Here is a 25,759-nt window from a genome sequence, read left to right on the forward strand (position 1 = left end):
AATGTAATTCTTCTGTCGATACTTGTAAAACTTCTCCCGTGTTTTTGCGGAATTTAGACTGGTATACATGTAATATAAAAAGACAAAATATGTTTGTCTATTTAAAAGATACATGTTACCTATCATCAGCCAGGAAAGATAACTAAAAAATAGTATTTAATTTTTTTTAAAAAGCATCAATACATGGCATAAAATAAAATCTTTTCATGCCGCAATTTCATTTTAATTTTTATTTTATTCATCTTTATCATTTAAGGTTTATGGAAGTCTTAAAAGGTCTTATAAAAAATTACTTTATATCCATATAAAAGAAAAATAATTAAATACGGTTTTAGAGAAATAAGATTTTCTTGAATCGAGCGTTAGATACTAATACTTATTAGCATGATATAAAAAAAAGTGATTTGTGATATCTTGCAATGATAGCAAAATTACATGGTATGAAAATAAAATCTTTTCATGCCGCAATTTTATTTTAGTTTTTATTTTATTCATCTTTATTATTTGAGGTTTATGAAAGTCTTTGAAAGTTCTTAGAAAAAGTTACTTTATATCCATATAAAAGAAAAAAAAATTAAATACAGTTTTAGAGAAATAAAATTTTTATGAATCGAGCGTTAGATACTAATACTTATTAACATGATATAAAAAAGTGATTTGTGATGTCTTGCAATGATAGCAAAATTCTTTTAGACCATGTATTATATCATACAAGAAGGGAATAGAAGAAATGAAATTCCAAATAAGTATAAAATCGCGAAAATTTCCCTGAATGCCTGGATACCTGTTGTTTTTAACCTAAAATATTTTTGTTGATCAATTTGCAAATGCAAAGCTGATAATTCTATTCGTTTTTTCTGGATAATTATATATTGGAGAACTGACAATTTTCCCAAAAATTTGATTAACTTTAAATCCTGCGGACAAATTTACATTACTTTGTGGATTTAAAGATATCTTAATGAGTATTTTTGATTACTTAACTGCTAGTTTTTTAACCTTTGGATCGGATAACCTTAATTGCGTGTTTATCTGACCATTTATAAAAATAAAATTCTTTTTAGTATGCAATTTTTTAAATCAAACCTTTAAATAACTATATTTACTGTAACGATTCAGCATAGGTGAATGGTAAAAGCATTTTCTCGCAGGAGAGTATGAATTTTTTGCAAAGCATAAGAACACGACTTAGTTGTTTATTGTTTAACAAATGTTGTAAAACACCCATAACAAATTTTATTCTATTTGTCACCTTGAATTTCAATTCTTTTGACAAGCATCCTTGCTCACCGTATCCATGCATTTAGTTTATTTGTAAAATAAATATATCTATAAGATATATATGCTTTCCTCGACTTGCTTGTTAAAATCTACTTCGTTTTAGAAATTTTTGTTACGGAGAGCATGTTCTTGCGTATCAAATCATACGAGAGATATAAACTCCGCAGGCAGTGGTTATAAAGGTATATTGCTGCATAAGAAAAAGAAGTTGACGATAGAAAAATTAAAGTCATCAAGTTTTTCTTAGAGTTTGGTTGTAAGACTGCCATTAAAGTTTTTTTTCTAGTAAAATATTCAAGAATGAAACAGATCTAGATGTGCCATCCATCTTCTCTCTCTCTCTCTCTCTCTCTCTCTCTCTCTCTTGATTCTTAATACATGTGCAAACGGTACCCAAGGCTTCTGAGACAATCATATTATAATTTGTGGTGTCATCATAAGAGAATTTTTAAAGGAACATATTTTTGTTGTTGCGTGATTCAGATTTTTTTTTTTAAAAAAGGAAAACAGTCCCTTCAACAAAGATAATAGTTCATTTTTTCTTTATATTTGTAACGAGCTTTATTAGCCCAACGGTTTCTGAACAACATATTTTTTTTTGTTTTTAATATGGCCATGCTTTAAAAAAACTGTTTATATTTACAATGACCCAATTATAGATAGCCGAATAGCTATAATCTTAACAATTTGGACATGTTATTATTGGGTATGATTTTTACGATCAGCTGTAGAAATTTGATTTGAGCGAAATAACGATTTAAAAGGATTTTTCCTCAAATTGATTTTGGTAACTTTTAACACCCCTGGGGACCCAAATCACAATGAGGACATGCTTTGAAAAGAAATCTGTTGAAAATTAAATTAAAATCTTTCATATTAGTACATCGCCCGTTTAGTGCAGTTGTTAGAATGTCTGCTCTAGAGTTGCGAAGTAAGGAGTTGGTCTTTCCTCGAGGGTTCAAATCACACTGTGAAACGTGGAGACGGGTCCTTTGGATAAGACCTTTTAAACCGAGGTCCCGTGCGCAGTAGGTGCTGACACGAAAAATATCCCTCACTGTTCAATGGTCCCGAGTGCCGAACATAGGACAAATTTTTTATCTCTCTACCGGCAAGTGATGGCGTCTCCATATGAGTAACAAATTTTCGAAAGGGACGTTAAACAATATACAATCAACTGGTCAATCTGTATTATTACGATAAATTGTTACAATGCAGTTTAAAGATTTTTGGGTTTTTCGGTATGTAATAACTTTTAAATTTTTCTCTGTGTGGTTCTGTATCAAGCTTGACTATGGTTTAAGCGAATAGTAAATGTGGAAAACAGTTTTGCTTAAGGAAAATAAAAATCATCCTATGTTTAATGAAAAGGTCTAAAATTAGAGAGATATACTAAAATAGTAGTAAGCAACCAATTTAAATACCTCGATTCTCGTTCCGATTTTTTCTCTTTCTGCGTCTCCATAACACACAGGCGATGGTTAAGATTATTAGAAGCATCAGGATCAAGACAGATACAGTGACAGCAATGATTGCGCCTTCTTTTCCAAATTCAGAATTTTGTTCTGTTTCATTGGTTTTGCTATAATATATAAACTTCCAAAACTGAAGGCGCTGCATCCATTTAGACTGTTCTAATGTTACAAAATTAAAATAACGAATAAGTAGTTTGATAAAATAGATTGTACAAGAATCGATTGTTTGGATAGTTCGTGGAATACTGTCATAACGTACTAAGTAAGCGCCATAATGCGCCAAAATTTTGTAGCAATGTTTCAACATTAAATTCATATGAAATGTACTAATCTGTTGTAAAATATAAGGATTTAATTCAAACGTATTTAGATTTTAAGATAATAAAAATACCGATCACGATCGCTCAGTCGGTGATCGGGAAGTTGTGAGTTCAAATCTTAGCTGCGACTGACCAAAGTCAATAAAATTGGTTAAAACTACTTCTTGCCATGCGCTAGGTACTTTGGATTGGAAGTTTTGAACCCTTTGGGTGAGGCCTCAAAAACTGCGGTCTCTTGTTACAGCAGGCGTTTGCACGGTAAAGAACCCACACTACTCAATGGTCCCGTGTGCCAAGTAAAGGTCAAAATTTGAAACACTACACCGATACATGGTGACGTCTCTACATAAGTCAAAAATTATCGAAAGGGACGTAAAACAACATAGTGAAAATTGGATCAAACATTTGATTTTCTTTAAAGCACAACATAATGCCTTTTGTCATATTCTCTGTATAATTGCACAATAAATTGTGAAAATCTAAACGTCCAAATTTAGAATTGTAACATGGTTTCCTACTTTAAGTAAGAACTAAAAATTTTGTTTAATAAAAGAAATTAGCTTCATAAGAAAAGCAGTACTTATCGGAAAAAGATGAAGTCGTAGAATGTGTTACTGATACAATTTGTAGTCATGATAAGAGTTAAGCACTTCGAATTCACGGTTGCTCCTCTTGTGAAAACACAGTCATGCAGTAAAAATTAAATAACGAATAGAAAATTGCTAGCGAAAAAAATTTTGAATAACAAGGAAACATGTTAGAGTACATTGATTTTGAGCTACTATAAAATAAATAGGGGAAGTAAATTAGAGTATTTCATTAAAGTATGTTTTTGACGGTAAAATGTAGTTGCCTTTGCTTCGAAATGATAATAAAAATGTAAAAAAAAAACAATAGTGTAGGCTTCATGTAATCAATTACATTAGATTAGATATTTACATATGAAAAATTAACTCAGAGATAGTTAAGAAAAGCACTCACGGAGAGCAAGTGGGATCTAAAAGGAAACATCTCTTGTCTGTGTTCAGGCGGTGGCAAGCTGGATCTAAGTAATAGTTCATCAAAATCACTCTAATTACATAGATAATGCGATGTCATCAATACAAATTTCGGTATAATGCTATTAGATATTATTCCTTACATTGGAATAGATCTGTGCTTCTGAAATGATCTGCTGGACATCCCTCTAAAAAGTTTTTACAGCTAATCTTATCCAGAAATCCATTTCCAATCATTTTTAGACAATTACCTGGTTGTAAGGAAGAAGAAGAAATGATTGCATAAAACTACCTATAATAATCAGAGAATGAAATAATAATAAAAGAACAAACATCTTGTAAATTGAGATCGCACCTGCTTGGTAGAGTCCAACAATTGTTTTTGTATAACAAAACTCAACGAGGGCTGACAGGTCTTGATTGGGAACACAAACATACCGACTCCGTCCGTTTTCATCAACACTGCAATTCAGTCTGCTCGCCGCCTCTCTTGTTTTCACCTCACTAAGTGGACATGAATCCACCACAACTCCATACTCATTTGCAGACATTTCTAGTGTCAATGTCAACAAAACCTTTGAAATAACCTAAGAGTTTAGGATATTTAAAAAAAATGCCTGCAACTATCTATATCTTTGCATAAAAAGTGATAGGTATTTTTAAGAATTAAAATTTCATTTTAAAAAAAAATAAATTCATAAACTAATCATTCACATGTATATGTATTCAATTTTTTCAGAATATATCTACAGTGTAAGCTACATGGGAAGGATAAGTTGAAACAGAAATGAACCACATTTCTAATTATTAGCTAGAGCTCAAAGAAAGGGAAGTATACGAGGCATTATAATTTTGCAAGATATATTATGCATAAAACATTTTTGCGCATTGTAAAAATATTTGAATTATACATTACTTTTTGCATCATTCTTTAGGACAATAAAAATATGTGTTAAATTTCTCGGCAAACTGTTGTTTAGGAAAAAAATCTAATAAGAGATACCATTCTGATTGAAGCAATTATAGGAATAATTAAGGAATCACTGTCTAGTTGGTACTGTATGCCCGGGCGTCAATCATAGTGGGAACCATGGGATAATTTGCATAACGGGCGAAGTGAAATAAAATTGTAAATTTGTACTTTAATGTAGTAGTAGGTTTAAATTACACGAAAGTGAAATAAAATTGTAAATTTATACTTAAAATGTAGTAATAGGTTTAAATTACACGAGGACTCCATTGCCAATTTCAATAGTCCTCGCCCATTGACGTCAAACACAAAGGCAGCTGCACGAGATTTACATGCAAATTTGGCTTCCTTAGCGTCAGACACAAAGACATATGTGCACAAGATTTGCCTGAACTTTCAACGTGCCTACTTTGCCTTCCGGTAGAATTATCAAGAAATCAACTCCGCTAACTTTCAAAGAGTTTTTACAGAAAAAAAGAACTAGAAATGGAAATATATGTCTACTTTTAAGAATATATTTACCCCCTTCCCCGCACTCATACATTTTAACGCATATACTATTTCCTATTTCTAACGCAAAATCACGCATTTACCGTTTCTTCGCAATCACGCATTTTCACGCCCTTTAAAAAGTTCATTTAATCATCCTTTTATTGCCAAATTCCTTCTTTTTTTAATACTTCCTGAAATCTCATAAAATAAGAAAAGTTATCTTAATATTAAAATATTACGTCATGATATTATTTACGCTTAACTTTAGAGAAACTTGTACCTTGCTAAAAAGTGCTTGCGGGGAAATAGTAACGTCATATTCTGTAACGTAAACATTAAGTGCATGTTGCGTTTCAGATCAGCAAGTTGTAAAGAGTTAAAGGACAAAGTTCCTGAATGAACAAAATGGTAAAAATTAGCCTGTGATTCTTCTGATTTTTGTTTAACTTATTTTGCTTTTCCTCAGCGAAACTTTTTCTAAAGTTTATTTTACATTTTTAGCACCAAGGTAACATATTCTAACTTTTTCTGACATCTGTAATCATTTGAACTAAGTGAGATTTGTCCTTATTTGGTATATGATAAAGTATTAACTATTTTTTCCGGATCTATTTCATTTTCGAGGTCTTAGGAGGAAAAAATTTTAAAAAAGTTCTACACCATTCTAAACCTGTGACTTGATATTAAGTCTAATAATAAGTTCCAAAAAAAGTGTTGTATCATCTGTCCTAAAGATTGAATATATCAAACATATTTATCGTGTCCGGATACGGCCATTTTCTAAAGCTCAACGTCGCCTTCATTATAAAAACACGCGTTAACGTACATCTAGCCTTCCTGCTATCACAGCATTGAACAACACGCTGTCACGCTAACACGAGGTCGCGCAACATGCTGTCACGCTTACACACAACACACTGTAACTCTATTACGAGTTATCACAACACGCTGTTGCGCCAACACAAAAACATGCCGTCACGCTTACACGAGTAAGCACAAGACGCTGTCGCACTGCGCTCACACACAACTCGCAGACTCGTGTTAGGTCGACCCGTGTTGTGCAAACTCGTGTTAGCGTGACAGCGTGTTGTTCAATGTTGCGATGGCGTATTGTGTGTTACCGTGACGGCGTGAAGCGCTATTGAGCTTTAGCAAATAGCCCTATCCGGACACGATATATAAAAGATATATTTTCATTCGTCATGTACAATTAAACATATAATATATTTATATGACGGACTTCATTGTTTTACACCGGTCGAGACCACTACCTAATACGGAAAGCAATTTTCAAAAAGTGACGTGTTTTTGAAACACCCGTTCTCCAGTCAAATTAATAAGCCCAAAGCATTACAGACTAATATGTGTTAACAATTTCATAGCCACACGTGGTTTTCGTAGGTTAACTGCATGATAATTACTTTGTCATCGGAAAACCCGTTGAAGTTTCTTAGCACTTCATATGTATGATATTGAAAGATTATACTCCAAAGGCATTATTCCGTGCTAGCATTTAATATTTGAATTATTTTAGATGATTAACAACTGCTTCGAATTCCGTACAAACGCTTTCGCGTTTGCATGTACATGAAAAACTTTTTGATACAATTGAGGGGTTAGATAATAACTGCGCAACTTGTATTGCTGTCTAAAACAATGGATACTTATAACACGTGAAAAACTCTGCTTTATCAGCACGAAAATTTAATTCTCGCGTATAATAGCATTCCGTAAGATTATATAAAGCAATAACCACAATTCGCGAAAACTTTGTCTCACTAATCAAGAGTCAATTACTATCTCGCGAAAATAAGGTGTCGCGAAAATTTAGTGATCTACAGCATTCAAATTGCCCTTTATTTTCAACACAGCTGAGTACTTGTAGCCCAGAATGCATTGCGACCCATTCATCAGTGGATAAAGTAAACAGATAATTTAAATGCAAATTTATACTGACGTCAGAAAACCTAGTGGTGGTGATCTGTTACAAAGAACTTGAGTGCCGAAACACACGTTAAGCAAATTAATTGAAACTTAGGAATCTCAACAAGCAACTATCTTGCTGTCCGTCCGTCTGCACGTATGTCACATCCTATATCATTATTAAGAATTATAAAAAAAAATGATATTGACCTCAGACATAGAAAATGATAGCGACCACGCAGGCTCGGTCGCTATTACTTTCTGTTCCTCGGTTAATATCAATTGCCAGGAGTCCTTATAACCACATATCGACCTACACAGAAGTCGATAAATGTATAATATTACTTGGTAGTAGAGCATTTAGAAAATACCATGGTCATCAACGTCAAGATCTTGGAACTCGAACTATGCCCTAATTTAAAAAAAAAATAATAATTCTTCCGATAAACAACATATTTACGGCATTAGAAAATTCAGTCTGTGTCATTTATACGTAGCTTCTTCACTGTTTAAATGCCTTTAATCGGTACGGAAAATTCCCGCATTCCAGTGCATTGGACCTTTGCCTTTGATCTACTTTTCAAAAAAAAATAATCTACGCATAATTGTATTTACATGTTTTTTTAATTTGAAGAAGTGGAAATTTGATACTGAGCATTTATATTACATAATCATGACACTATACTTTGAAAGTGTTTGCTGCACAATAAATATGGAAGCTGAAATTTAAAAACACTGGGAAATTACACGATATATACTTTAATTGTTGAGGGTCTGGTTATGTTACTTTTTTAAATGCAGACATTCTTAGACGTAGTTACCCAGTTTTTTTTGTAAAGAATATGGAGAAAAGACTGTCATACATTAGAGGATTTGAAAATCGTCGTATAATACATTTTATGAATGTATTATGAATGAATTTATGAGAAGACAATTTTTTTTATATAACTATTGAAACTTTTATCACTGGTTAAGTTATTTTTTTATTCCACATTTTTAAAGGAAATCAAATATTAAATTAAAAATGAGTATAAATAGTGAAATTTCGTGTGTCGTTCATTCAATATTCTGTTTTATTTCTCTTGACAAGCACAAGGATTTTTAAGTTGAATATATTGATTATGCTGTCTACTCAAGTGTATCTATTCAATGCATGTTTTAGGGATGCGGAACTACAATGTAAAATTACACTAAAAGAATTAATGTGTATAAACTCAATTACTGTAGACGCATTACTAATCCAAAACATTTTTTAGAAGCATAAGTATATTGATGCGCCATTAACTTCATGCAGTCTGTATGTCATGCAGTGTGTATGTCAATTGCAAATAAAAAGGTTTTGTCGTACGACACCACAAAGATGCATCATTCTTTAATTCATAAAAGTGCGATAGAGATTTGCAGCATGAATGCATATAATTTACAAAATGATGTAATTAACTATCTCGAAAGGTTATATTAAGCTTTGATTGCCTTCTAAAAAAGAGATTTCAACTTACAGAGTGTAGTTGTATTTCAAAGCGAAAGTAAAAAAAAAATTAAAAATTACATTAAAATGAGATACTTACTTCTTAATATATATACGTTTGGAAATCTGTGAACAGGATTATCATGAAATATATCAGGTTACTGTGACTTTTATACTTACTTTAACATAGAAAACAAGCTCTCTGTGGGGACTACTCTAACCGCGTTCAACTGTCCTTCAACTTTAGAGGAAAGATTTTAATTTTAGATGTCTTACGTATTGCTATGGTTCATTGCAGTTACACTACTAAGTCAAAAGCGTACTGACATTCCCAATTTTTAACGACAAACTTAGATAAGTAAATAAAAAGTAAGTATTATAACAAACAAACATTTTCACACTACCGCAGCCTTCCCTAGAGTGAGAACAATAGGGACAGTAAATATCAGTAAATGACAGCATTTGTCTATGTTTTTCAGAAGGAATTGTAAACGATTCAGTAACGTTTAATTTTCTCCACATAGACTAAGATTGTCAACACATTTTAAGTTTTACAGCGCCGGCAGTAAAAAAATTCTACGTTTTGCAATAAAGGAAGCAAGTTGTCAAACAATTCACATACTAAATAGCGCGGATTCACGTCTTAAATGAACAAAATAAGTTGCATTTTGGCCAAATGAACTACTTTGAAAAGTATGTCAAAGATCAAGGTGAGGCCTTAAGATATTGGTAAGCGTGGTAATTTTCAAAATCCATCCATTGTACCGAGAAAAACTAGTTTATGTTCAAAAACCCTTACATTGTACAATTTCTTATCGGACAAAAAAAAACGAACTGAGAGACAAGAGAAATATATGGAGATAACGAACAGTACTCGAGCTCTGTGGTCCATGACACAAAATAGGAGCGAAGCAAACACGGACCTCGAAAACACCAGAGGTTGGATCAGGTGCCATGGAGGAGTAAAAATCCTGTCGATATATCTACATGTAAATGTTGACTTAAATTCAACAAGACTTAGTATTTCTTCTTTTCTTGTAAAAGGTTTTGAACAAATTTTTATCAAATGGACGCCGGGTAAATTGATTTCTACATGTAGGTGCCGCTCTGTTTCTCAAATGGCACAATCACAACTCATGTTCAAATCAGCCGACCAGTTATTAATTTTGAAATAAAGCTGTTATTCAAATAGAATTGATTTAACTTGAACAGGCATTTTTTATTTGTTGCAAAGACAGTGGAAACAGAAAGACCGTGGATTTTGTACTTTCTTTATTTCAAATGCTCGACATGCATATATTTCAGCCCTCTTGCATTTTACACTTGTACATTCAAGATTAATCTGATAAAAGGTGCATATTCTATGTTCATTACTTGCATGCATGTATATATTTTTAAAAAACGTAAGGAAGCTGTTAAATGTGTTCTGATTTATTGAAAAATAATGGGAACCTAGAAATAAATAAATAAATGTCTGTTCGCATATAACAACGTGTTATCGGTCCACATTTATCATATTTAAATAGAAATATACATGCCTGTCTCATTCGAAATATTTTGTAGCTAAATAGGCGCGTGTGCATGTGCGGACATTGTATTTTATTTAAATTCTAAAGGGGCTCTATATGCATATATTTGGAAAACTCTAGATCTTTCATTTATAATTGTACATTTCAAGGTTGTCGACACTGGAACGTAAATTAGCTTGCATACCGTGCATTTGAATTTCAAATGTTCTATCAATGGAAGGAATAATCTAAGGTAACCCTTTTTCAATTGTATTTGAAATAAAACAGATAATTACCACGAGACCGTCTTTTTAAAAACCAAAATGAATTGGAGCTTTACGTCAATATGGACTTATCAAAGCCTACTAGATCAGTTACGGCAATGTTTCGCTGTGGTGAATAAACACTTTGAATTGAAAGGAGACGATATACATCTGGGCCACCCAATAAATAAAATAATAATTTGCCAGTTTTATAAAACAAAAACTAATTAAATTGAAAAAAAAACTGTAATATTGAGATCATTTGGGCCGCATAAAAGTAGCTATTTTTAGTGTTGTAAAATGCATTGCATTACTGTAACGATACAGATGTCACTTTGTAAATAATTTATTTTCTTACTCGGATGTCGTGTATGAAGGTCTTGGCCACATGGCAAAAATCTTTTCTATTCATCAGTGAACAATTCACTGAATACCAGTCGAAAGTTTCTCTTGTTAATAGCTGGTGTAATCATGAGTAAAACTCTTTGTTTGGCAGAATGCACTGATGAATAGAGAAGATTTTTGTTCTTTTATAAAGTGTCTCTTTTTTTGGTATTTTTTTTTCCTTTTTTTTTTCTCAACACGTGCAGAGAACACAGAAAACTACACACTGTTTAAAACTAAATTATTTTATACTATCTTTATCTCAACATGTAGTTACTTTTTAACATTTACAAAGAATATTTTCTTTGTTAACGATTTCGGGTTGTCGATCACGCCAGTTATAATCCCGCAATACACAAGGTTCTAACAAAATATTTCCATTATATAATTCAATTTCAGTTGTAACATGTCATTTGAGTGGCTAAACCGTTTTATCCATTTTGTATAACATAACTTGCCTACGTCACAATGAGTTACGACAAAAACGAATTACTCCGCTTGACGTTAACTTTGAAAATATGCTATATTTGAAGCCTTTTTCCGAAGGAAAAAATTGAAAAATTGTATTATTGTCTACATTGAAATTAAATTATAAGGAATGAAGCTTATTTCAACTTATGTTATACGATATAACATAACTTGGGGCAGTTTACGCTTTTTTATAAACCGCTTCGCAGTTTATAAAGCGTAAACTGCTTAAATTTATGTTTTATCGTATAACATAAGTTGAAATAAGCTTCATTCCCTAAATAAATAACAAATGAATGAACAAGAATTTTAGTAAAACAAAATATACAATTAACCATATAAAAATTAAAAAGAAAAAAAATCTAAGGACCGTAATCATGTAAAATGCTTTGAAAAAAGAACAATTCCTGTAATTCGATGTTCTCTGAAACTTTAAAAGGAAGAAGGGACGATTCACAGCTTCATGACGTCACAAATAACATTTAGCAGGTCATAATGTAAAAAAAATGTATGTTTCTACTGCATGAAAATTCAATTATTCAGAAAGGATTACTCAAGTTACGTACTTACTACGTAATTATGCTTACAAACAATAAGCATTATTTAAACATGGCCTTATACACTGTAGCTCAGGTTCAGGTTCATCTCTGATAGTCTCTATCATTGAAATACAAAATTCATGCATATTAAAAGATTATAAATGTAACTGCAATAATATTTTTTGTGGGATTCTTTTCTTTACTGCTTTTACCATTACCCTATCCATGACAAATCCAGAGTTCAAATACAGGCCTAGACTGACATAATTTACCTGTAAGTCAATTTAAAAAAAAAGTAACTCTTTGTTCGCTAAGCACTCGGCATTTTGAATTGAAAATTATTGGTCTTTCAGATAAGATGCTAAAAACAGAGGCCCTGTGACAGACTGCGGTTGGCCATTGCACGATGATCAAGATAATCACCACTCAACGGTCCCAAGTGCCGAGTAAAGGTTAAAATTGGGAGCCCTTCTCCGGTACATGTATGTGGTGATGTCTTTATATGGTGAAAAATCATTTATATCCACATCTTTTCCACTAATAAAAGTAAATATCGTAATATGAAAAGCCTTTCTATGGCTTGTTCTTGTCGCTTTACACACTAGAGAAGACATGGGTTCTTGAGTGAAAATGTTAAATTTATTGACCAGATAAATGACGAAAGTGAACAAAAGCACATACATGTAAATATACAATGTTACATACAAACATGTAAATTATAGCTGGGATAAGGTCAAATAATGAATAGTTTCGACTTAGATATGATGTATTGCGATTTAGTGCTTATCCCAGCTATTGTTAATTTCCAAGTTTGTGTAACAAGAAGGTGGCGTAATCAAGGAGGCCACTGGGCATGCTAAATGATTACTCTTATACAATGAGGGAAAATCTATACAACAAAAATTCAACAATTAAGAGTTTCCATTTCAAATATTGGTATTAAATGGGAAGATGGGAGGTGGCGGTAAATTGAATACAACCTCGTGTTTCCGCAAAATTAATCTAATAGAGCACTCGATCCCAATCAATCCGAACCCGATCAAAACATGAGTTCGATCCCGATCCAATCGACACCTTTCTTAACACTTTAAAAAATCAATAACAACTGCAATTTTAATTTAAATTTGTCACAACAATGTAAAAAGATTGTATATAAAACATTATATGAAACATAGATTTTTATTCATCATTGGGTCAAGAGTTAATTAACGTTTCTCACGCAAATTGTTAGTCTAAATGTTACTTATACACTGAATTTACCGTTCTTTCTCGATAATAACAAGGAGCACACAGCGGGTGTGACCGGTCAGCAGGGGATGCTCTCTCCTCTATGGCACCTGATCCTACCTCTGATGTTTTGGAGGTTCGTATTTGCTCTGCTCCTATTTTTGTATTGTTTTATTGACTTTGATATTGGATACTGTTCCTTATTTCCATTTTCTTTCGTGAAATAAAAGTATTTTATGACTGGAGTGGCTAACTTGTGCTCAATCAAACATTACGTCTATGACATCACTCACGTTAGATTGCATGGTTAAGAAAAACGGATATGTAGATTCGGCAATGTCACAATGTCTGAAAGTTGACAAAATCTTTAAAATATGTTAAATAATCTTATTTTATTATTAATTTGATTTTTTTTTGTAATAAGTACTTGTTATAATGCTTTAATATTTACAAATATTTTTTTATTTAAAATCGAACTATATCCGTATAACCATCTCCGTCTTCACAGACTATCGATAATTATCATCCCAACAAATATATAAGAATATAAATGGAGATTAAAAAAAATATGAATAGTTCACATACAGAGGTGTTGTTATAACTGTTCCATACATTCTTCGGGAAAAACGTGCATTTTTACATTCAAAGATTCTAAAATAGATTCAATTGGAGTTACCACAGTTGTACAGTAAGAGGTCCCACCCACAACCATTCCAATGCAAAATAATTTATCGTCCTCCTCTTTACTGCTCTTTGGATCGACCTGAAAGACAAGAGCTCCAGAGTCTCCCTCAACAGCAAAGGGTTTTGTTGCAATTCCTCCAAATTCTAATTGTGAGAGATATAAACAGGTACTTCCTGATGCTGGATTTGTTAGATACATTTGTTCATCGCGACATCTTGCAACCATGCCATTCACACACAAGAAACCTTTAGTGAGCCCGCTTCTTGCACCAAATTTAATACAAAGGTTGGTACGTTTAGTATTTTCTTTTCGATAGTCACGCAAAGATCCTGTTGAATATTCTGGAAGGTTGTCCAAACTGAATCCTACAAAAATATTATATGAAGAACAGCAGAGTATGGCTACGCAATGATTCACATATACAGATTGAAATTAATTACAAACAATGAAAATTATTAAATAGATTATTCAAAAGTACAGATATTAACTAAATAAGATATTCACCAACTCCCAATAAATCATTTGTCATCAATTCTGCAAAAAGTCCGCGTTGGGGAACACGACCTGTCAATTTAACCAATGATGCATCCACTGTTACTCCTTGATGTATTTGCAAAATAGATTCAACATGCACACCAAATTCATTATTGGTATTCCTGTAGCCATACGATGGTTGGACTACTTCAAAAGCTGTAGTGTTTGGGGAAACATTGGTAGAAAAATCACAGAGAACATGACCACATGTTATGACGCCTACTTCCCCGTTGTTTAATGTGACGAAACCACCCAGAGTCCCTTCTTTGTTTTCATCTGTATAAGGCAATATTTTTAAAATTGTTTTAAATCCCGTATACAGGTAAAAAATGTATATTATCTTGATGTTTAAGTAAATAAGGGCGGTTTAAGAGGTATAGTTATCTCATTTACCATAAAGCTTTCGTGTTAGAATACTATATACCTATATTCTAATAAATACTTATAATTAAATATGAAATTAAACACTTTTGATGTCTCATTCAGTTACTCATGCGGTATTTGGTATACTTTTTTGTTTTATTTTTAATATTCGATTGAATTATGAATCAGCTAGTTTTTACGATAAGGACAGAAATCAGTTATCAGGGTAAAGGTGAAATCATTTTTTGCATTTGTCATTTTGAAAGATTTAGTCTTGTATATTGATCATGCATTTCAAATATACATTTAATAAATTAAATGTTTTTGCTATATCATAATTGCTCTTATTTACATTGCATCAGAATGAAGTTAATTTAAGCCACAATAAATTAATAAATAGTTTTTTTTAAAGTTTATATATGTGATACCTTTCCTTCCTATGCTTGCCCCAATCATCAATGGATCGAGCACGTCAGATGCTCTTTTGAAATAACGGCCGTTTGGAAACAGGTAGAAAAATCCTTCCCTAACGTCAGTATTTATTCCCAATATCTCTTTTGGAAACCCTTTTTCCTTGTATGGTACAACTCCTTTGCAGGAACAATAGAGAACAATGCAAGGTTCAAAAATAATATTTTCTCCATTTTTCCTTGAACGATATGCGGAGGCACTTACTATTTCTAAGTTTGAGTGTTCGTCAAAAAGTGAGGCCGAACACATTTTCAAACTTCGTTCGATTTCTGATAATTCAACGTCTTTGATTTTGTGCCAATGCTCATTTTCAAACTTGCAAATACGCATGCATTCGGAGGAAGGTCGCCTCCAGAGTTTGAAACAAATGTCGAAAATTTTACCACAAACATTTAAAGTTTTTTCAACAATTACATCCACGTTATCGATAACCACAACCAATGTGTCTTTCGAATCAATGCCTATTTGTTTTCCCATGTAGAGATGAACTATTTTTATGTCCTTATATCTTCCGCGGAGCCACCTCTCAAATTCCTTAAGTACCGTCCTTCTGCCTAAGATGGTCTCTAAACAAATATAAATAATATGATAATTTTTCAAGCAGAACTATCGATGTTCAGCTAGCTAAATTGTATATGAGTTATTGATACATGAACACATTTCTAGTTTTTTTTAAAAGAGTATTACAGAATGATATGGAGATAACAAACAGTTTTCAATCTCTAAGTCCATAGAACAATACAAAATAAGAGCAGAGCAAACACAGACCCCCGAAACAACAGAATGGGATTAGGTGCCATGGAGGGGTGAGCATCCCCAGCCGGCCGGTCTCACCCGCCGTGTGCTCCTTGTCATGATCAGGAAATAATGGAAAAAATCCCTCGTCAATTCAGTGTATAAATAATGGTCTAACAATTGGTATGAAAAACGTCAGTCAGCATTTGACTCAATGATAATTGTATTTGCTGACAAGGTCACTGTATCGACCATGATGACTTTAAACGAGACTGCTGATATTCTTGTTTCATCAACTTGTTTGTCAATAATTTACCTCGTTTCAGAAATTGTTCATACGTAAAGCATGTTTTTGCGTATCGAATGAACTGAGATATATATATATATATATATATATATATATATATATATATATATATATATATATATATATATATATATATATATATATATATATATATATATATATATATATATATATATATATATATATTCCGTATGCAGGTGATGAGGGTATTTTGCTGCATAAGTAAGGGAAGTTGACGATAGAAAAGTTAAAGTCATCACGTTTATCATATACATGTAGTTTGGTTGTTAGATTACCATTAGCGTCTTTTTCAAATAAAATATCCAAGTATGAAACAGAAGTGTCAGACTCTGTGGTATCTTTTATCTCAAGCTCACCAGGATATATCGTATCGACATAGGAATGGAAATTACCATTGTTGATTGACAATACGTCGTCGATATATCTAAATGTCGAGCTGAAAGCCACATCAAATATTTTTCTTCTTTTCACGCATGATTTTGCATAAATTCTGCTTCATATGAATATAAAAATAAGTCTGCTAATAACGAAGTGAAATTTGTTCCCATGGGAATTCCAATAGATTGTTGGAATACCTGGTCTCCAAAAACCACATAGATATTGTCAAATCAGAAACTCAAGCATCTTCTTGATATCAACTTCAGATTACTTATGTGTGTAATCAGAATCTGTTTTAACAAAATAATTTTGCAAATGACCAATGACGACGTAAGTAAATTTACGAGTTCCATTTTTATTGAAGAAGCAGCTGTCAATGATATCAAAAAGCCTGGATTTTAATTTGTGGTGGGGAATTGTTGTGTATAAAGTTAAAAAGTCGTAAGTTTTTAAGCTGATGATTTTTGTAACGTCTTGTGATTTCAATTTGTCCAAGAGTTCTTTAGAATTTTTCAGCATCCACATTTGATTCACACCACTTCTTGAATATATAGTTGAACTGTATTCTATTGAACAGTTGAACAGTTACTATTATGCATACCTTAGCTTTGATTTATTTATTATATACTGTTAAACGTCCCTTTTCAGAATATTTCACTGATATGGAGACGTCACCATTGCTGGTGAAGGTCTGCAAATTTAGGCCTATGCTCGGCACTCAGGGCCATAAAGCAGGGATGGATCTTTATCGTGCCACACCTGCTGTGACACGTGGCCTCTGTTTATATGGTCTCATCCGAAGGACCGCACCATTTAGTCGCCTTTTAGGACAAGTAAGGGGATACTGAAGACCTGTTCTAACCTGGATCCCCACGGGGTCCTTATTATTACAAGGTAATAATGTATATTTGCAAAGTCTAATAACCCTATTTGGTCTTACCAGCATTTCAAATGCCATATCCTCAACAAGCAAGCTAAAGTAAACATAAAATAGATTGTGAAATAACCAAAGTAGATCCGTTCAAGTAAGGACCTTCCTTAATTACCAAATATAGGTAATTAGAGGTCTTAATTTGATATAAATTACTGGAAGCATTTCTTCTGAGATAAAACTACATGTACTCTCTTCGAGGCAAGTTTTATAAATTCTTTTTTTATTATTTTTGAAAGATGCAATATGAATCTAAAACAAATTTACCTGAAATCAAAGATTTATATGAGTAAATGAGAGGTTAAATGGGATGTTTGGTGAAACCCTCTTTTTTACAGGCATGTTTAGACAGTATTTGATAGTGTATAATACCGTATATATTTTTTCATCTTTTGTAATATAAAATATTAAATCTCGATTACTTCAATCAGGGAACCAATTACTACACCTTTCCCATCAAAATGCAACAGGGGAGGTCGAGGTTAATTTTTTTTTTAAAAAAGTACTTGATGTCAAAAGCATATCGTTTATGCATTAATAAAGTTATTACCATGCGTTAACATATTGTTACATTCTTATTGACATTTTATGATCTTAATTACTTATGGATAGTTGGTTTATAAACTGTAAAGTAGGGCCTTAATCTATACAGAAAGGTCCCTGAAACGTTCTACTTTCCCATTTTTCCGTTCGCTCACCGTTCGCTCACCGTTCGTTCACCGTTCGTTTACCGTTCGTTCAGCGTTCGTTCAGCGTTCGTTCAGCGTGCGTTCACCGTTCGCTCTTCGTTCACAGTATTGTGTTCACAGTATTGTGTTCACCGTGCGCTCGCAATCACCGTTCACAAAACGTTCACTGTTCGCTCTTCGTTCTGTTTACTTTGTGTTCACCTTGCGTTCACCGTTTACTTATCGTTCAGTCTTCATTGTCATTGTCATTCGGAACTCTGAAGTGAAAGGACTTATCTTTTTGATGGTAAGGATTTACATGTTTTTTTTAATTAAATAACTTAGATATCGTGTTTGAAGAATTATTATTTCATTGCAAAAATTATCTATGATATTTATATTTCTATTATTATAACTCAGCTGTTACTTATTTCTTGAATTTTCCCTGGAAAATAATTAATACCTTAAGTACCTACATGTACATGTATGTAGAACGATGCTAAAATATTAACTTCAGAAAAGGGTCAATGTACAAATGCTCCACGCACGGCATCAATTTGATGTAATTTTAAAGAGAACAAATTATTAATGGATGTATAATAATTAATCCAAGTCTTTTACAGGACAATAATATTCAATAATACATTAAAAAATTATTTCTACAGTAACACGTATTTAAATTACATGTAGGTTTGAAAATTATGAACAGTACTGCAAATATTCAGTTAATTAAATATCTTCAGAGATAATTAAATTTATGGTTTTAAATTTTAGAAAAGACCAACTGTTTAAAATAGTCTATTATTCGAGAAGGAAAATTCCTTCCTTCACTGTGTCTAAACATATGTTTAAAACTATGTTTTTTGCCATTCAGTATAATAAAGATCCCCCCCCCCCTCCCCGGTGCCTTTTCTCCCAAAATAATATTCCTATTGATTTTTTACAGTATATTTTGATTAATATTTAATTTTTATTGTGACACAAGAAAATCAGTCTTAAAACCAACATTAAACAGTCCTTGAACAATAGTATTTTAGTTTAAACTTGTGCCGACAGTAGTATTTTAAACTGGCAGGGAATGTGTTTCATATTCATTTTAAAACTTAATCCTTCCAAGATATATTCCAGTTATTTTTTTTCTGCAGGAATTCCAAAATCAGATCTAGAAATGATACGGAAAAATATTAAAACTTCTTGGAATACTAAGTGACTCTTTGCCTTCAGCATGTTCGGTGAAACGTGATTTCCACACCTCCAATGTGTCGAATTATTTTGATTGACAGCACAAGCAAGCTACTAGTACTACATATATAGCACGGACTTCCTGTGAACTGTGTGAACTTGATGATGGAAAACAAATGCCAATGAAAACTGAAAACTGAAAATGGATTTGTCAATCTAAAAAAGAAGATTACCTTTATTGCTTGGAATATTTAGGAAAAATAATAAGAATTTTTATTTGATACAACATATATCTGAGAATCGAAGGGGTTATCTCTCTCTCTCTCTCTCTCTCTCTCTCTCTCTCTCTCTCTCTCTCTCTCTCTCTCTCTCGTACATTTCTCTGTTCAATAAGAATTATGACAACACATCACTTATTTAATTTTGAAAATTTAACCCACCCATGAATTACAAATTATTTGAATGCCTCTAGCCAACATCTTGACCGAGTATAATACGGTGTTTTTCGTAATTTGATAATTATATACATGTACTAGGTTTCAAAATTGATTCTAAAATAATCATACCACTGTAATGTATTCAAGTAAAATTGATAATAAATAATGGATGAATGAACCTTTTTTCATAATAATATATTATTCAATGTATTGCATTCATTTGTATTCTTTGTTTTTAATATACTTAAACATAAATTGTCAATATTGATGTCTCTCTTTATCGAAATTTGGAGAAACGAATCAGATTAAAAATACAATTATAGTAAAAATTATAAATTTATTTCTCGATGCGTATATCTGAAACGTTAACAGTGACATGTGTTAAGCTGTATAAAATCTAAAATACACAGTTTGGAATATTTCAATACATGTATATTCTATATATTTGAGGTTGAGTACTAAAATCATTGTATCAAATTAAAAAGAATTTAATTGCTTGTTTGCTTCTGTATTTTCAGTAAAAAAAGGTTCTTTTAAAAGGATTTGAATATCATTTTATGTATCCCTTTGTTTGTATCTCTTTCTTCTATTTATCTGACTATCTGTCTCTTAAACATCCAGTGCTTAATGACATTCCCTTAACTAGATAGAAAACACAGTAAAAATTCAATAATTACCATTTACATAGCACAAAGACATATATAAATATTTTGACAAGTGATATCTCATTGTTCAGGAAAGGTGGATGTAGGTTTCTCTTAGATATAACAAGCGATTTCTAATTTTTATATCATTAAGGCTTGCAAATGCAGTGCTTAATGATACACTAGTGTGTATCATTAAGCGTCTAATATGTCGATATTTGCTTGTTTCATTAAGCGTCGGTGTTGCACTGCATTTGTGATGCTTAATGATATAATTCTGTCATCAAGCGGCGATTTACCATTAGCGGTTGATGATGTCAGCTATTAATGCAATAATTTATGGCTATTTAATGCTATTTGGCTATTTGTATCATTAAGCGGCGTTTTATCATTAGAGGTTGCTACACGGCCGGGACATGTCTACAGATATAATACATGAAGAAGTTAGCTAAAATAATCGTCATAAAAGAATAAAAAGGCACATACATCTAGAATATTTTGCAGCAGAATTTAAATTAAACGAGAATTTTTATGCAGTACGATAACAGTCAATGTCAACAGATAATTGTGAATTTAAAAACAAAATCCGTTATTTTACTCAGAATCGCTTTGGCACGGAAGTACATGTACTGTAGTTTCAACCCCGTACAATGTAATTAATTCATTCTATAAGTAGTAGTTTTATCTTCAGAAATCCACATTATTTTATAAATAAAAAGAATAAGCATAATTAATTACTATATAATTAGATTAATTTATTTTTTAACTACACGCGGTAACAAATACACGTTTGACGGCGATTAAAATTACGTTATTAAAATATCGATTTAAACAAAGGTATGTGCAGAAAAAAAGTTTTTTTATTTATTTATTAATGAATTTATTTATTTGTTTATTTATCTATTGTTTATTTCAGTAGAAGTTACATCTTCTATAGTTCACATAATTTTATTAGTTAAAAGAATAAGCAGAATTATTTACTATATACGATTTATTTAATTTTTAACTACACGCGGCAACAAATACACGTTTGACAGCGATTAAAATAATGTTATTAAAATTTCGAACATACGTATGTGCTGAATTTTATTTTTATTATATATTTATTTATTTATCTATTTATTTCTCTTTTGTTTATCTATTGTTTATTTGTACTTATTTATGACAGTTGAATTATAGAATAAAAAAAATAATTTCAATGCCAAGAAAAGACCAAAGGCATTCCGAATAAATCGTTCATCTTGCGATCACCTTTCGTTCAGCGTTCACTTTGTGCTCGCGTTCGCGCTCCGTTCGCGTTCTGCGTTCACTCACCGTTCACCTCGTTCACAAAGTTGCGTTTAGCGTTCGAACATCATTCAGGCACCGTTCGCTCTGCGTTCGTTCACCGTTCGTTCAGCATTCGTTCACCGTTCAGGTGGAAAGTAGAACGTTTCAGGGACTGTATAAAGGGTAGGAGTTCGGGAAGGGGTCTGTGTTTGAGGACACACATTGTTATGCATGTATTTAAAAGTATCCCAGTACCTTAAGCTAAGAGATGATGTTAGTATCGTTCCCTTTTCAAAATTTGGTATGCCATTCGGGTTTGTTTCAGTACAAAACTATTTAAGACAGCTTTAAGCAAAACTTGCAAAGACATTTAATTTTTTTCTTAGTTCTATATTACTTTGTCAATGAAGAAAACTTTTTGAGGTGTTTTAATGATTTAAAAGCCGTTAGAATCCATAAAAACAGACAGTGACAGTTAGGTTATTTATATAAGAAATCAATGTAAGTTTATATAGGTGAATGAGCAGGCCCTAGTCGACGGTGATTATTTGCGTTGAGGTACTGCCGTTGTCACCATTGTTCTTGGTACCCCATTGGTGGCGGTTGCAGTTCCATGTTTACTCGTAGCAGACACGAGAAGTCATGGCCCTTGACGCAAGTGGCGTATTCCGTCGTACCTCATCACAATTGGACGAATGCAACACATATTTCAACGGTCATTCCATTGTTTATCAAATTTCAAATGTGTGACAAATTGAAATGCAGGATTTGAAATTGATATTTGAATTGATTGATTGTTTTATATTTGATTAATCGACAAGTACTTGACTTGATTGATATTTGAATTGATTGATTGACTGATTCGTTAAATATTTATTGATTGAAATAGAATTGATTATCGAATTGGTGACGTTCACGCACTTGTGACTTACCCAGTGCATGATCCGCCCGATTTGGGTCGTAACATTTGTTGTATTGATTGATTGTGGGGTAGCCCTGTGGTTATCCCAGCAAATTTATCACCGCGGCCAGAAGCGCCATAATAAACAAGCAAAATAACATCCCTTTTGTTTGTATGACTTATTGGGAATCTGATATAAGACTTATATACTGACACGCAAAAGAAAGGCAACACCCGACTTTAGGGGGAAATAAACATGTAAAGTAAACAATTTTGTATCTTAAAATAATGAATATCTTCAATTTGGTAAACATCGGTATTTAAGGGTTGAACGATTTCCATACCATAACCGGAAGTCAAGATTGAGTCTGCTTAACAGAAATCAAAAATTGCATGTTTAACAAAAAATTTGGCAATATTATGGAGTTTTAAGGGTTTTTTTTACTTTTCATCATAAATAATGCAGCAATATTTAAAAAAAATAAGCTCTCCTTTCCCATCCCGTAACAATGCTAAGGCTACTTGAAAATGGTTTGTGTACGCATTTCCATTGCTCTAGCTGGAAAATTTCAATGTAAAGTTGATGTAGAGTTGCTGATGCGAATTTTCACTACATTAAGCCTCAACAGGGTCTTACGTATCATATGCATTAAGGACATCCTTGTACCGAAAGTCCAAGAGTGGCCAAACTGCTCTAAATTAGAGAAAATTCGACCTAATCATCTGAAAAACGGGCATTTAAAAATGTCAAAGGATAATTCCTTCGCTCAGATCTCGATATTAATTAACCTATTGTATCGTAGAAATTAAGCTGCAATTGTTGTTCAGGGCAGTCTTGCGCGTTTTACTTGAATGGCTGGGAAGGGGTGTTTTAACAGTCATATTTTACTTTGTAATGTAAACAGATAAACATTTATGATTTTTATCAAATCTCTGACAAAAATCAAACATTTGTAGATTACTGCTAGTTGCGTTACTTTTGCGTGTCGGTATATAAACGGCATCAATTTTTTTGTAGGCTTTTGAAGTTCAAGGAAAACGGATTGCTTTGGCTGCGTTTTCTTCAGTAAACATGTAGGTTTAAGAGCCTTTGATTTACAACATCCATAATCACAGATATAAAGGGGGAAAAGTTTCATTATGGATTAGAAAAGGTTTGCCTCAACATGTGCATTTGTATCTGTATGATTTGTACCACTCAACGAAGATGATGCTTTATTCATGATATCATCTGGAATTTCCAGTGGAAATGCTGTACTGTATACGTTTGTTCTGTATGTGATTGAGATCTCACTGAAAATTTTAAATAATTAATTGAATTAATGAAAGTTTTGTCTGAATATATCTTAGTGTAAATATTAAATGTAAAGTATATAAAATATTATGTAATAAAAATACATGTACATGTGTACATTGATGGTTGTTTGAGAATTCACCAGATTGAAAATAAACTGAAAGTATTTACCCGTCTCTGACAGAGAAGTTTTCCAATATGAGAACTGCATTTGGCTGTATAATGGTGACATTTTTTGAGTTATAAACTTTGGCTATACAGGCATGGGTAGCATCGCAGATTGCAGCAGCAGCGAAGATCTTACCACTTTCTCCTCTTTGAACATCAATTACCTTAACAGTTACGCACTCCGTAATCAAAGTTCCATTTTCTTGTTTGAAACAATCCGACAGCGATGAAGGTACATGTTCCTGAAAGAGAGGATAGGTCCCAGTGACTTCTTTATAACCGAGTTTTAACGAGTTTTATACTGATATGCAGGTTAAGGGAGAAAATCAAGATGAAACCATGAGGCGTTGAGCAGGCATTTGAGTCGAAAAATGCAAATGAGCTACGCCCCAAAAAAATTACGCCTTGAAAAAAATTCCCCCTGGAATTTAAACTTACCCCTGAATCAGAATTACGCCTTGAAAAGCGTATTATAATATATAATACTATTCGACATAAAACCTTATTTGAACCAGACCAGGAAAGAGATGTACAACATCTGCACGAATACTGCTCTAACAAACGGTCTTACTGTTTTCGTCAACATTGATTATAGTGATAGTTTTCCGCTTTTAATATTCCTTCGTATGTATTTCTTAAACGGATATTTAGATTTGATAGTAATTCTTTCGACTTCGTTTAGTTCATGTTTATACAATTTCTTTTTTTTTTTTATAAAATATGAATCAATGTACGAAAAAACTGCCAATTCTGTATGTATTGTTAAATGGTCTGTTCTACTTTGTTTGAATACTCCACTAAAAATTGTCTATATACTTTACTGTGAAGTTAGCTCCTAGGGTTTTGATGCTAGTTTAATGCAAAAGAAACATTGATGTACGATTCCTGTCCTATTTGAACTAGTAACATAATCAATATGCTTGGAATCCCTAGAGCTGCAGTTCAAATTTTCAACAGAAAATAATAGCAACATAAGCTAGAGTAACATTGTCGTCCAGTATATTTACCAAAGAAGTATGTTTAACCTTGGTGAATGTTTTCTTTTTTGACTTTCATCTTACCTCTTTTATTTGATCGCTGTCGATGTGACTTCTATTGTCTGGAACTTGTTGGCCTGCCTTGTTTATCACTGTACTACTTCAATTATGGAATAAACCAACCACAGAATCAGGAATCAAATTACAAAAATCATTTTGTTTGTGTTGCATATGCTAATATGTATCATATGTTGTTTAAATAAAAAACAAATTGAATTTGTAGATAGAATTTCTGAAGCATAAGAAAGAAGTTAAAGGACATTTATTTTCCTAAATTCCATGGAAATTAGCACAACTTTTCATTCATTAGAAAATTCTGCACAAAATGAAACTTCACACATAAAAAGCAAATATTTTTACACATGCAATTTTGCTTATTTTAAATTTCTTGAATAAGTATAACAAAGATTGACAGCAT

At 32.3% G+C, this 25,759-nt stretch overlaps 2 protein-coding genes across 2 annotated transcripts; both read right to left on the reverse strand.

Moving 5' to 3' along the window:
- Positions 1-2,697: 2,697 nt before the first annotated feature.
- LOC134261624 (uncharacterized) lies at positions 2,698-9,159 on the reverse strand. The gene is made up of 5 exons (XM_062744045.1): positions 9,108-9,159; positions 4,430-4,649; positions 4,218-4,325; positions 4,058-4,121; positions 2,698-2,863 (listed from the first exon to the last, which is right to left on the reverse strand). The coding sequence occupies exons 2-5, from the start codon at positions 4,623-4,625 to the stop codon at positions 2,698-2,700; spliced, it is 534 nt and encodes a 177-aa protein (XP_062600029.1). The 5' UTR covers positions 4,626-4,649; positions 9,108-9,159.
- Positions 9,160-23,987: 14,828 nt separating this feature from the next.
- On the reverse strand, positions 23,988-25,441 carry LOC134261626 (uncharacterized; the record flags this gene model as incomplete). The annotated part of the gene is made up of 3 exons (XM_062744047.1): positions 23,988-24,135; positions 24,308-24,546; positions 25,366-25,441. Coding segments are annotated over 3 exons (463 nt in total), but the record flags the coding sequence as incomplete, so codon positions are not given.
- Positions 25,442-25,759: the final 318 nt, after the last annotated feature.

Source organism: Saccostrea cucullata, unplaced genomic scaffold (genome assembly GCF_032062105.1).
Source record: "Saccostrea cucullata isolate Sc308-1 unplaced genomic scaffold, CSIRO_AGI_Scuc_v1 ctg2545, whole genome shotgun sequence".
In the NCBI taxonomy this organism is placed as follows: Eukaryota; Metazoa; Mollusca; class Bivalvia; order Ostreida; family Ostreidae; genus Saccostrea; species Saccostrea cuccullata.

Excerpts from the sequence above, each read along its gene's own strand:
- LOC134261624 (XM_062744045.1), bottom strand. The coding sequence starts at position 4,625 with ATGTCTGCAAATGAGTATGGAGTTGTGGTGGATTCATGTCCACTTAGT. Across the intron at positions 4,326-4,429 it reads TGTTGGACTCTACCAAGCAG|GTAATTGTCTAAAAATGATT; the intron begins GTGCGATCTCAA and ends CCTTACAACCAG. Across the intron at positions 4,122-4,217 it reads AAGCACAGATCTATTCCAAT|ATCCAGCTTGCCACCGCCTG; the intron begins GTAAGGAATAAT and ends ACTATTACTTAG.